General features: G+C 42.3%; 1 protein-coding gene across 2 annotated transcripts in view; it reads left to right on the top strand.

The window, feature by feature from the left end:
- The window catches only part of LOC126982378 (uncharacterized), a 34,000-nt gene that overhangs the window by 6,410 nt on the left and 13,913 nt on the right, over positions 1-13,677 (top strand). For both annotated transcript variants that reach the window (XM_050834396.1, XM_050834395.1), the window contains exon 3: positions 12,075-12,192. In XM_050834396.1, coding sequence (XP_050690353.1) covers positions 12,075-12,192 — 118 coding nt within the window. The remainder of the gene's footprint in view (positions 1-12,074; positions 12,193-13,677) is intronic.

Here is a 13,677-nt window from a genome sequence, read left to right as displayed (position 1 = left end):
AACAATCTTCCTTCATCTGTATTTCCTCCTGCCTACGACTTGAACTCTTTCAAGAGAAGGGTATCAGAACACCTCTCCTCCCGAAATTGACCTCTCTTTCGGCCACCTCTTTTGATTCTTTTTTAGGGGCAGCCGATTAAAGGGCTTTTTTTATTATTGTTTCTTTTTTTTGTCCCCTTGAGCTGTCTCCTTTGTTGTAAAAAAAAAAAAAAAAAAAAAACTACCCTCTTTCGGATTCTGTCCCTCTCTCTGTTCCTTTATCTCCAGTTTCCTTTCCGGCCGTTCTATCTCTGCGGTGGTAGATGGTCACTGTTCTTCCCCTAAACCTATCAACAGTGGTCCACAGGGCTCTGTCCTATCATTCACTCTCTTCCTGTTATTCATCAATGACCTTCTTTCCATAACACTCTGTCCTGTCCACTCATACGCCGATGACTCCACTCTGCATTATTCAACTTCTTTCAATAGAAGACCATCACAACAGGTAGTACATGACTCCAGACAGGAGGCTGCAGAACGCTTAGCCTCAGACCTTGCTAACATTTCCGATTGGGGTAGAAGGAACCTTGTGTTCTTCAACGACTCAAAAAACTCAATTTCTCCACCTATCAACTCGACACAAACTTCCAAACTTCTATCCCCTATTCTTCGACTACACTCAGCTGTCACCCTCTTCCCTACTAAATATCCTCAGTCTATCCTTAACTCAAAATCTTAACTGGAAACTTCACATCTCCTCTCTTACTAAATCAGCTTCCTCGAGGTTGGGCGTTCTGTATCGTCTCCGCCAGTTCTTCTCCCCCGCACAGTTGCTATCCATATACAGGGGCCTTGTCCGACCTCGTATGGAGTATGCATCTCACATGTGGGGGGGCTCCGCTCACACAGCTCTTCTGGACAGAGTGGAGGCTAAGGCTCTTCGTCTCATCAGCGCTCCTCCTCTTACTGATAGTATTCTACCTCTTAAATTCCGTCGCGATGTTGCCTCTCTTTCTATCTTCTATCGATATTTTCACGCTGACTGCTCTTCTGAACTTGCTAACTGCATGCCTCCTTCCCTCCTGCGGCATCGCCTCACACGACTTTCTGATCAAGCTCATCCCTATACTGTCCAAACCCCTTATGCAAAAGTTAACCAGCATCTTCACTCTTTCATCCCTCACGCTGGTAAACTCTGGAACGATCTTCCCTCATCTGTATTTCCTTCTGCCTACGACTTGAACTCTTTCAAGAGGAGGGTATCAGGACACCTCTCCTCCCGAAATTGACCTGTCTTTCAGGCACTAACCTCTTTTGGATTTCTTGGTTTTACCCCAGGAGCAGCTCCCAAATGTGGCGGGCTTTTATTTATATGTGTTTCCTTTTTTGTGCCCTTAGGCTGCCTCGCTTTATTTGTAAAAAAAATAAGAACTCGTAGTTCCCCAGACGCTTTTGTCTCTCGTAACAACTATTATCAAAGGCTACAAAAGGAGATTCATCCCGGGTTACCTGGGAGCGTTTTTCGAAACGTTCATGTTGCAGAAGGCACTTTTGCCTTTGTCACTAAGTTCATAAAAGCTATCATAAAACGCCACTACCTCGGCGACAGCCCCTATCAAATGTGGATGTGCAGGCTCCGATAGTGTGTTTGAAATATTGGTGAAAGTCGCCATCTGTCCCTGCCGAGGCCCCAGCCCGTCATGGCGCTGAGCAAGTGTTGTAAGTCTATGAGTGGCGCCATCTTCTCTTGTCATGCTGCCCCAGAACTCGTTCATGATTCTTGACGGCTTCCTCTAGAGTCAGGTTGATGGGTGGTGCTTTCAGGACTCCAGCATGCTAGGTAGTTTTTAAAGCCACTTTGGCGAGTGACTGAGAAAAAATCCAAGGGGGGTAGCGTAGGGAATTCAGACGTGTAAATCCATCACGTGGTGAATGTGGGCCCAACAGACACTTCCCAGCTGGCACCGCCATACCCTGCTTCAACTTCACTGATACAAGGTAACAGGATGGGATGCCGTCGCCGGGGCCAATTGGTGACGCGGCCTCCGGTGAGGCCCCTATGGATTACCTGATTGATTAATTCGTGTGCCCATACCTTTCTGATGAAGACACAATCTCCTAAACAGCCTTCCCATTATTTGTACTACTTCAGCTGTCACCTTTCTGCGACACCTGAGAAATCTATCCTTGAGGGAGTTCTGGGACCATAACTCCAGGAACTCAGGTCCGATATTCTCTTTCTTTGGCATCCTCTGTTAACTTCGTATTGGCCAGATATATGCTCTCAACGCCAGTTTCTCATTGTTCCCCTTTGACTCTCCATAAGAGCGATTAAGTCCGCCCTCGTATGCAAACCACAGAAACAGTGAAGTGCCATACGCAGTTGTCACATAATAGGTAGTAACCTGTATGTAGCATTCACCAGAGGTCGGCTAACGTGCTGCACCCCCACCGTGTGTGTGTGTGTGTGTGTGTGTGTGTGTGTGTGTGTGTGTGTGTGTGTGTGTGACAATGTGTGTGTGTGTGTGTGTGTGTGTGTGTGTGTGTCTGTGTGTGTGTGTGTGTTTTTCTGTGTGTGTGTGTGTTTGTGTCCTGCTAAATCTAGATTTATCAGTTGTGTGTGTGTGACTACGTGTTACCTACCGGTTTCTTACCTAACAAAACCTGGGTCAGTCCTGTCTCCCCAGTCTATGTTTGTCCAACTTTTCACCATTTATGGACACTGTCCCTTCCAACAATGTCTCTGCTAAGTCCGCCCCCATGTATCCACACTCCTGTACACAGAACACTGTATTCCTTTAGGTCTTTCAATCGTGTAAAGCAGGTTTTTAAATTTGATTACGGTCCTCTTAGTCATCCTCCTCCTTCCGATTTCGATTAAATATTTTCTATCCACGTTCTATATTTAAACTTGTGTAATTTCCTGTACAACGCTACAGGTCTCCTCTTTCTCTTCTTTTCTTCCAGTGTTGAGGTAAAGCCCATTTCATCTAATCTAGTCTCGTATGACAGGCCCAGTAAGTTCTGAGTACCATCTTAGTGCAAAATCCTTGCCAAGTCACCTAATGTCCTTTTCCAGATTGATGTGGTGACCAGACAACTAAAATCCGCATCTCTAGCATGGCCTCATCAATGTTGGTATTATTTTCTTCAATAGTTATGTACCCATCCAAATAATGCAGAATAAGCATTCCTAATATTTTGCAGCCAAATTATATGTTTCTACAAATATCTTATATACGTAGTTATCAGGTGTCAGTGTGCAGCAACTTGGATAATTCCTAATTCGTCTTTTCCTTCCTTCCTGTGTCGTCCCACTGCCATCTTACATACTCCACTTGGTCCTATATTTTACTCTTGTCCACTTTTCAAAATACTTCCTGTATCTGATCATTGATCTTCATTTCCCATTTTGCTTCATTCGTGGTATCTCATTTTAAATCTTCTGCAGCGGGACCCCACAATCATCCCCAGTCATCTCTTATTTTTTCTACTAGTTTGGCGTCATCTGCAAACATACTCATTATGACTCTACTTTTCTGACATATCATTCTGGACAGATGATAAAAAAAAATATAGGCTCTACTTGTGACCAGCTTCCGATCTGGTATTTCATCTTTCAACACAGTTCTCATTTCTCTGTTTGTCAAGTAATTTTTCGTCCAATTTCTATCATATTCTCCCTAATCCTCTATTTTCTAATTTCCACAGTAGTCTCTTTTGTGGAACTGCTATCAGAAATGCCATTTTTAGTCACCCATGCTCATCTCTCTCCTGCACTAAATCTATTACTCTTGAGTAAAAATATCTTAGATTTGTGACAAGATTTACCCTTGTCTGAATCCAAATTGACTTATATTTTATTATTCCTCCTTTCTCTTTCTAGATAATCTATCCACTGTCTTGTGATTATTTTCCCTCACAGCTTGCATGACCTTATTAAGAGAAACAGGTCCATAGAATCCAGAGCTCCATTTTGGTTCGCTCTTATATAAACGGGACCTCCTTCGTTGGCTTCACCGAAAACCTATAAAAACTAGTGCACCGTCCCCAGTCTATCCTTATCCAATTCGCAAATCGCCATCGCTCTGAGAAGTCTAAATAAGGTGAGTTTTTTTTTTTTTTAAATATGATACGGAAGAGACAGTCTGAATCTTGCTTTACGCGCTTTGCCAATGATACTAACGTTTTTACTGTTCAACCTATCATCCCATAAAGCTTCAATGCAGCAGTGCACATTCTTTCTTTAATTCAACCAATTTAAACACCTATGGACACATGGAGTGTTTAATGATCGCATCATTTCGATTAATTTCAGTCGTTTAGTATTGTGGCTCTCGTGAGGCCTATCATGACTGTCTTTAACTCCATTTTTCTTTAAAAAGTTCATCGAGTTCTCTGACAGTGAGAATGGAACTGAATTATATTTAGAAGAAAAACAGAGCACTTCTAGAGTACCTTTTTTGATTGGGCGCTTCAGCAATTTATTATGACAAAATAACTTTCATCACTGCACACATCACTCAACGAACTTAAACACCGTCGAGATGACCGCAGAAAAATCTTTGGAAATCCTCGCCATATTGCCGATCGCCTTCATCAAAGAAACACAGGAGATTGGCTCCCTCAAGTGCTTCCGCGTCCATCAGTGGCTCTGGGTATTCTTCTTTTAAGCTTCATTTCACCTGCTCTTTGATACTGACAGTAGACTTTGCCTTAAGACTTGCTTCAGTGGCCTCACCTTCCACCAACTCGTTTGATGATTACTATATATATATATATATATATATATATATATATATATATATATATATATACATAATTATATATATATATACATGTGTGTGTGTGTGTGTGTGTGTGTGTGTGTGTGTGTGTGTGTGTGAGAGTGTGTGTGTGTGTGTGTGTGTGTGTGTGTGTGTATGTAAAATACTCTTAATTTGATTCTACAATGAAGAGTTAATTGCAGTTGTTTCATTCTCTTCCTTGCAGTATGTTCTCTAATAATCTAGGTAAGCCTATGTATGCATCTATCCTTTAGCTATTGTTTTTTACATTACTAAACTACTTTTCATTTATATGTAAAAAAAAAATATTTATACTGCTCTCTCTCTCTCTCTCTCTCTCTCTCTCTCTCTCTCTCTCTCTCTCTCTCTCTCTCTTCATGGTTAATGACCTTGGTTACTAACTGCTTTCTGACGGTTAAGAGAAGAGAGAAAGAGAAAGTAGGATGCTCAGGTGAAGGAAAGGAGGGATCATCAACTCTCTCTCCCTCAGGTCACAGCAGGATGTCTGTATAGGATTTTGTCTCCCTTCTCCCTTCAGAATTACGTGAAAAATCTCCCTGAAGTTTCATTCTTTGTATTTTTTGTTGTTCATTATAAGTATCATCCTTTTCTTGCGTATAGTTGCTTAATTCTTTCTTTACTTTATCTTTTACACAGGATATTAAACGACCGTAATTGTAAACAGGACAGGAGCTGCCATGTGTAGTCATTCCTGAATCTTGCCGATTTTATATTTTCTTACTTTAAAGATGAAATAGAGATTTTAACAGAAAAATGAGGAGAAAAACAATTTGGAGAGTGAGGAGTATCAAGATTTGGAGTGGGAGAAGGGAGAGTTGAAACTAAAGATTATAACCACTCCAAGAGTGACTTGCAAAATTCTCAGAATACAATTATTTCGTTTTTCTATCGTGTATTCTGTATAGCAGATGCGAGCATTGCAAGAGAGAGAGAGAGAGAGAGAGAGAGAGAGAGAGAGAGAGAGAGAGAGAGAGAGAGAGAGAGAGAGAGAGAGAGAGAGAGAGAGAGGTAAATATTTTTTTTTTTACAGCAGAGGGGTCAGTTCAAGGGAAAAAAAAAGGAAACAAATATGAAAAAAAAGCCCGCTACTCACTACTCCTAAAAAGAGTTAGTGGCCAAAAGCAAGGTCAATTTCGGGAGGAGAGGTGTCCTGATACCCTCCTCTTGAAAGAGTTCAAGTCGTAGGCAGGAGAAAATACAGATGAAGGAAGATTGTTCCAGAGTTTACCAGCGTGAGGGATGAAAGAGTGAAGATTTTTTTTTTTTTACATGCAGCCCATTGCGTTGCAGCCTTTCCCAGGTGATCCTGATGGTCGGTCCAAGCAAGGCTTCTTTCCTGTAGTCCTGATGGTCGGCTCCAGCCTGTTCTGGCGCAGGCGAGTGTTTTATGCGGCGCCATCTGCATTGGCTCATGCTGCCCTCCCAGAGCTCATCTTGATCCTAGAATCCAGAGTCCGCTGATAGGGTGGTCTTCTGGACAGCATGTGGGTAGTTTTAAGCCACTCGGCGGCGGCTGAAAAATCCCAGCTTGGTGGCACCGGGCGGGGATTGAACTCGCGTCCTCCTGAACACGAGGCCGTTACTTTGACGACTCAGCCACCGCCTCCCCTGGTTAACTCTTGCGTAAGGGGTTTGGACAGTAAAGGGATCAGCTTGAGTAGAAAGTCGTGTGTGGCGAGGCCGCTGGAGGGGAGGAGGCATGCAGTCAGCAAGTTCAGAAGAGCAGTCAGCATGAAAATATCGATAGAAGATAGAAAAAGAGGCAACATGGCGGCGAAATTTAAGAGGTAGAAGACTATTTTGTAAGAGGAGGAGAGCTGATGAGACGAAGAGCCTTAGACTCCACTCTGTCCAAGAGAGCTGTGTGAGTGGAGCCTCCCCACACATGAGATGCATACTCCATACGAGGGCGGACAAGGCTCCTGTAAATGGATAGCAACTTTGCGGGGGAGAAGAGCTGGCGGAGACGGTACAGAAAGCCCAGCCTCGAGGAAGCTGATTTAGTAAGAGATGAGATATGAAGATTCCAGTTGAGATTTTGAGCTAAGGTTAGACCGAGGATGTTTAGTGTTGAAGAAGGTGATAGCTGAGTGTTGTCAAAGAATAGGGGATAGTTGTTTGGAGGATTGTGTTGAGTGGATAGATGGAGAAACCGTGTTTTTGAGGCGTTGAAGGACACCAGGTTCTTCTTGCCCCAATCGGAAATAATAGTAAAGCCTGAGGCTAAGCGTTCTGCTGCCTCTAGCCTGGAATCGTTTAGTTCCTGTTGGGTGGGTCTTCTTTTAAAAGAAGTTGAGTAATGCAGAGTAGAGTCATCGGCGTAAGAATGGATAGGACAGTTCGTTTTGGAAAGATCATCAATGAACAACAGAAAGAGAGTGGGAGATAGGACAGAACCCTGCGGAACACCACTATTAATAGGTTTAGGGGAAGAACAGTGACCGCCTACCACAGCAGAAATAGAACGGTCAGAGAGGAAACTTGAGATGAAGGTACAGAGGGAAGGATAGAAACCGTAGGAGGGTAGTTTGGAAAGCAAAGATTTGTGCCAGACCCTATCAAAGGCTTTTGATATGTCCAGCGCAGTAGCAAAGGTTTCACCGAAACGGCTAAGAGAGGATGACCAAGAGTCAGTTAGGAAGGCAAAGAGATCACCAGTAGAACGCCCCTTGCGGAACCCATACTGACGATCAGACAGAAGATCAGAAGTGGAAAGGTGTTTTTGAATCTTCCGGTTAAGGATTGATTCAAAAGCTTTAGATAGACAAGAAAGTAAAGCTATAGGGCGGTAGTTTGAGGGATTGGAACGGTCACCCTTCTTAGGCACAGGCTGTATGAAAGCATATTTCCAGCAGGAAGGAAAGGTAGATGTTGACAGGCAGAGGCGAAAGAGTTTGACCAGGCAGGGTGACAGCACGGAGGCACAGTTTTTAAGGACAATTGGATGCACTCCATCAGGTCCATAAGCCTTCTGAGGATTGAGGCCAGAGAGGGCATAGAAAACATCATTCTTAAGAATCTTAATAACAAAACAAAAAACAAAAGGAATTATTGAAGAAAATTGTAACAATATATCTTCATTTCATTCTATATTATATTTATTTTTTAGGTGCTGCCTGTAGTGCCGATAGGCTTTCTTGAGAAGTCTCTTAGATGACCCAAACCCGTTAGTGGTGCAGGCGAATTTTATTGATAATGACTGCTGTGATATATGTATGTCTGGCCCCTGCTGCCCCCCTCCCCGTCCTTCTCTTGTTCGATGTCTCTGAAGTTAGGGTTGACTGAAGGTTTGGGTAGTATGTGGGGAATCTTCCTCCACTCGGCAATGGTTGAAAATTGTCATCTTTTATCGATGGGACTCGAACCTCGGTCCACGGGCTCACCACACCCGCACACTGACCACTCGACCACCGCTTTCCCAAATTTAAAAGAAAAAATATATAAACTTTATTTTTTATTTGAAAAAAACATTTGATACTAAGTAAATACAAAATACATGAATAAATGAATGATGAATTAATAACTAAACAATAAAAAATACTTTCTGAAGAACAAAGGAGACGAATCAGTCACATGAAAGGATTGTTTGTAGTGAAAGCTTGGAAATTCTTAATGTTCATTTTTTCTATAAAGTTTTCTTTTTTTTCTTCATATTTTGATTATTAGTAACTTTTTTGAAGGCTCAACATATATAAACCATGTCAATGTCAATTCCTCTTAAGCACACACACCCAGACACACACACACACACACACACACACGCACACACACACACACACACACGCACACACACACACACACACACACACACACACACACACACACACACATATATATATATATATATATATATATATATATATATATATATATATATATATATATATATATATATATATATATATATATATATATATATATATATATATATATATATATATATATATATATATATATATATATATATATATATATATATATATATATATATATATATAATATATATATACCCAAGGAGTAGGTAGGAATACACCTACCGAACGGGCGTGAGCTACTCCCGGTGAGGATATATGGGAAGCGAGGAGGGTGCTGAAGCCCTTCAAAGACCCTTCCCATGTCCTCACTTACCGTTTCCCTTTTGTCTCATCAACACCATAGAGCAGTTCAGTATGCTCTCTAAAGACAGTTCCTCTCTATTTTTACAGCACACTACATTCACACAACACACACACACCTTTTCCCAAAATTCAAAATTCAAAATGGCGAAAATTTACAGAGCCTCGGAGTTCCCAATCATGCTTGTTCTCGTGCTATTAAAGATAGAGAGGCATCTCACAAAAGATTCCAGAGCCACCGAACACCCGCTAACTTTGACCTTTACATTTCAGCCCGGAATCGTGCCAAATCTATTCTCCGACTTACCAAAACTTCTTTTATCAATAGAAAATGTCAACATCTTGCTTCTTCTAATTCTTCCCGTGACTTCTGGCATCTAGCCAAAAATATCTCCTCCAATTTCACTTCTTCCTCTTTCCCTCCTCTCCTTAACCCTGACGGCAGCACTGCCGTCTCATCTGTCTCTAAGGCTGAACTTTTCGCTTAAACTTTCTGTAAAAACTCCACTCTGGACGATTCTGGGCATATTCCTGCTACTCATCCCCCCTCTGACTCCTTTATGCCTGTTATTAAAATTCTTCCAAATTATGTTTTCTATGCCCTCTCTGGCCTCAACTCTCAGAAGGCTTATGGACCTGATGGAGTGCCTCCTATTGTCCTTAAAAACTGTGCTTCCGTGCTGACACCCTGCCTGGTCAAACTCTTTCGTCTCTGTATATCAACATCAACCTTTCCTTCCTGCTGGAAGTATGCCTTTGTACAGCCTGTGCCTAAAAAGGGTGACCGTTCCAATCCCTCAAACTACCGCCCTATAGCTTTACTTTCCTGTCTAGCTTTTGAATCAATCCTTAACCGGAAGATTCAAAAGTACCTTTCCACTTCTGACCTTCTATCTGATCGCAAGTATGGGTTTCGCAAGGGGCGTTCTATTGGTGATCTCCTTGCCTTCCTAACTGACTCTTGGTCATTCTCTCTTAGCCGTTTCGTTGAAACTTTTGCTCTTGCGCTGGACATATCAAAAGCCTTTGATAGGGTCTGGCACAAATCTTTGCTTTCCAAACTACCCTCCTACAGTTTCTATCCTTCTCTCTGTACCTTTATCTCCAGTTTCCTTTCTGACCGTTCTATTTCTGCTGTGGTGGACGGTCACTGTTCTTCCCCTAAACATATTAACAGTGGTGTCCCACAGGGTTCTGTCCTATCTCCCACTCTCTTTCTGTTGTTCATTGATGATCTTCTTTCCAAAACGAACTGTCCTATCCATTCTTACGCCGATGACTCCACTCTGCATTACTCAACTTCTTTTAATAGAAGACCTACTCCAAAGGAACTTAACGATTCAAGGCTAGAGGCAACAGAACGCTTAGCCTCAGACCTTACTATTATTTCCGATTGGGGCAAGAGGAACCTTGTGTCCATCAACGCCTCAAAAACACAGTTTCTCCACCCATCCACTCGACACAATCTTCCAAACAACTATCCCCTATTCTTCGGCAACACTCAGCTATCACCTTCTTCAACACTAAACATTCTCGGTCTATCCTTAACTCAAAATCTCAACTGGAAACTTCATATCTCATCTCTTACTAAATCAGCTTCCTCTAGGCTGGGCGTTCTGTACCGTCTCCGCCAGTTCTTCTCCCCCGCACAGTTGCTATCCATTTACAGGAGCCTTGTCCGCCCTCGTTTGGGGTATGCATCTCATGTGTTGGGGGGGGGGGGGGTTCCACTCACAGAGCTCTCCTTGACAGAGTGGAGTCAAAGGCTCTTCGTCTCATCAACTCTCTTCCTCATACTGATAGTCTTTTACGTCTCAAATTCCGCCGCCATGTTGCCTCTTTTTCTATCTTCTATCGATATTTTCATGCTGACTGCTCTTCTGAACTTGCTAACTGCATACCTCCCCCCCTTCCGCGGCCCCGCTGCACACGTCTTTCTACTCATGTTCATCCCTATACTGTCCAAACCCCTTATGCAAGAGTCAGCCAGCATCTTCACTCTTTCATCCCTCACGCTGGTAAACTCTGGAACAATCTTCCTTCATCTTTCAAGAGGAGGGTATCAGGACACCTCTCCTCCCGAAATTGACTTCTCTTTTTGGACACTCCTTTGATCTCTATTCAGGAGCAGTGAGTAGCGGGCTTTTTTTTATATATTTTTCTTTACGCCCTTGAACTGTCTCCTTAGCTGTAATATATATATATATATATATATATATATATATATATATATATATATATATATATATATATATATATATATATATAATTACTAGCCAGAAATCGCGAATCAAGCCCGTGATTAGACCGTGGTGAAGAAATTGCATACACACTCAAAACAACAGCTATAACAACAACTAAAAAACCCTCCGTTGTCAAAGAACGTTTACTGCCTCCCTGGCCCAGGGTCCAGTGAAGATTCTCTGGTCCCTGCCCTGGCCTAGAGCAAGGGGAATGGAGGTTGGGTGACGACGTAGCAGTACCCATTAATCGGTTAAACGAGGTCTGTAAGCTCTCTCCAGTATGTAGATTATAATCCGGCGATCACGAGTCAAACACGTGATCATGCCGTTTTGAGGAAATCGCAAACACACACACACACACACACACACACGCGCGCGCGCACACACAGAATTACAGTTCTCACCTCCAATTCTTACTTCTTTTTGCATATACAGAGCAGGTAACTCATTAGTTTTGAATTCCCTTCGAAGGCATTGTTCACTGACCTTATTAACGAACTATATCCATTGTCTTACTTTTTTGATAAGACTGTCTACCACTTCTAATATTTTTTCAAACGAAGTAAAATATTACCTATTTTCATTACAATGTACTCTTTCTTTGTCTCACTTTCTTGTTAAGACTTTCTACCACTTTTTTCTCTAATATTTTTTTTTAAATGACGTCATAAATTACCTACTTTCACTACAATGAACCTACCATCCACTTCTTCTACATGCTTATATATTTTTCATGTACCAGCCTCGTCCTCATCTATTCATACTCATTAAAATCATTATGTTGCGAGTATCGTGCATTCCTCCATTTCATTTTTTCACTTGCATCTTCTGATTCCGTCATTTACCCACTTTATCCTTAATACTGCTTACATAATTCTCCATACTTCACACACAAAGTCCTTAATATATTTTTTTCCTCCCTTCTTCAGATGGCGAGTGCGATACAGAAGGGGGAGTCCTGGAGATAGGACAGAGTCTCTACCTGGATGAGTGTAGAAAGCTCGTCTGCAAGTCAATTGTGGGTCAGCCCATCGTAGAGGAACATTTGTAAGTGTCAGTTACAGTGTTTACCTGCTTTACCAGGAGGAATTAATTATTTTACGAGTGTGCATGACTGAATATTAGTCTGTATTCATTTTGGTGAATGGACACACCTTGAATATAGGTCAATCAGTGATTGGAAAACATGTTAATGTTTGTCCCTGTCAGTTGCTCATATGTATTTGCTTCAACTGGTGGGATGTCTATCAAATGTATATGTGTGTGTGTGTGTGTGTGTGTGTAACTCACGATCAGATCATGTGCTGGAGTCGGGATCGCGGAGAGGCCTTTGGAGATTGTTAGCCTACCATTGGGCTAACTTGATAACGAGTTGAGTTGGCTAACTAATGGTCAGTGTGTGTGTGTGTGTGTGTGTGTGTAACTCACTCACGATATGATTATGTGCTGGACTCGTGATTCCTGAGAGCACTGAAGATATTTAGCCTATCAATAGGCTAACTTGATGTTGATATAGAGTTGGCTAACTTGATATTGAGTTGAGTTGGCTAAATTGATGTTGATGCTCTAGCACGAAGAAGTAACCTCTGTCAAAAAAACATCTTTACGCCCCAGGCAAGGCACGGGATTCAGTCGGCATAGCATCCCGAGAGCAAATTCACTGTGGGATGGAGGACTTTTTTTTTTTTTTTGTGTGTGTGTGTGCATCATTCACCTACGGTCATTCACCTATCGTGTGTGTGTGTGTGTGTGTGTGAAAGGGAAAGAGCGAGCGAGCGAACGCGTTACACACACACACACACACACACACACACAGAGAGAGAGAGAGAGAGAGAGAGAGAGAGAGAGAGTGAGAGAGAGAGAGAGCTGTGTGTGTGTGTGCGATAAGTTCATAATTCTTAGACTAACATTCCTCGGCGTCATTGCGAGGTGTGTGTGAACGTGTGCGTGACGGCCGAGGAAGAGCTATTGAGTGTATTTTCCCTTGCGTGTCTTGTCGGTGGGGTGTTATGCACCATGATCTGTTCACGTGCTTGACTCGCGATCACCAGCCTGTGCCCTCCTCGAATGAGCTGTTAATTTATGTGACAGCTTTGGGTACGACTGGATCCTCAAATTACATACACATGCACACACCCGGGAAACGGCTCACAACTGAATGAAATCCGGGATCCATTCATTGCTGGGTGGTTTATGGGGACTGCCCATCAGTTTCCAAACCGTTCGGGAATCGAATCCGGGATGAATATCATATATTTGCCAATTATAACAGTGCATTGGACTAATGGCGAGGATGATCATGCGAGATTTTTTATTTAACTCAATAATCTTATGCACTCAAGCTCATCTCTCTCTCTCTCTCTCTCTCTCTCTCTCAGATGTAGCGACCTGTCACGGTAGGAGAACACCTCGGTTCTTGCGATCATAAATTAGTGTGCGTCGACATTAGAGTTCAAAAACCAGTGACTGAAAATAAAGTAAAAGTGCCCAAATTCAAAAGAGCTAATTTCGTAGAAATCCGACAAAAACTAA

The sequence above is a fragment of the Eriocheir sinensis genome, chromosome 50 (assembly GCF_024679095.1).
Source record: "Eriocheir sinensis breed Jianghai 21 chromosome 50, ASM2467909v1, whole genome shotgun sequence".
NCBI lineage: Eukaryota > Metazoa > Arthropoda > Malacostraca > Decapoda > Varunidae > Eriocheir > Eriocheir sinensis.
Note: the sequence above shows the minus strand (reverse complement) of the source record. Positions and strands in the feature narration are given on the sequence as shown.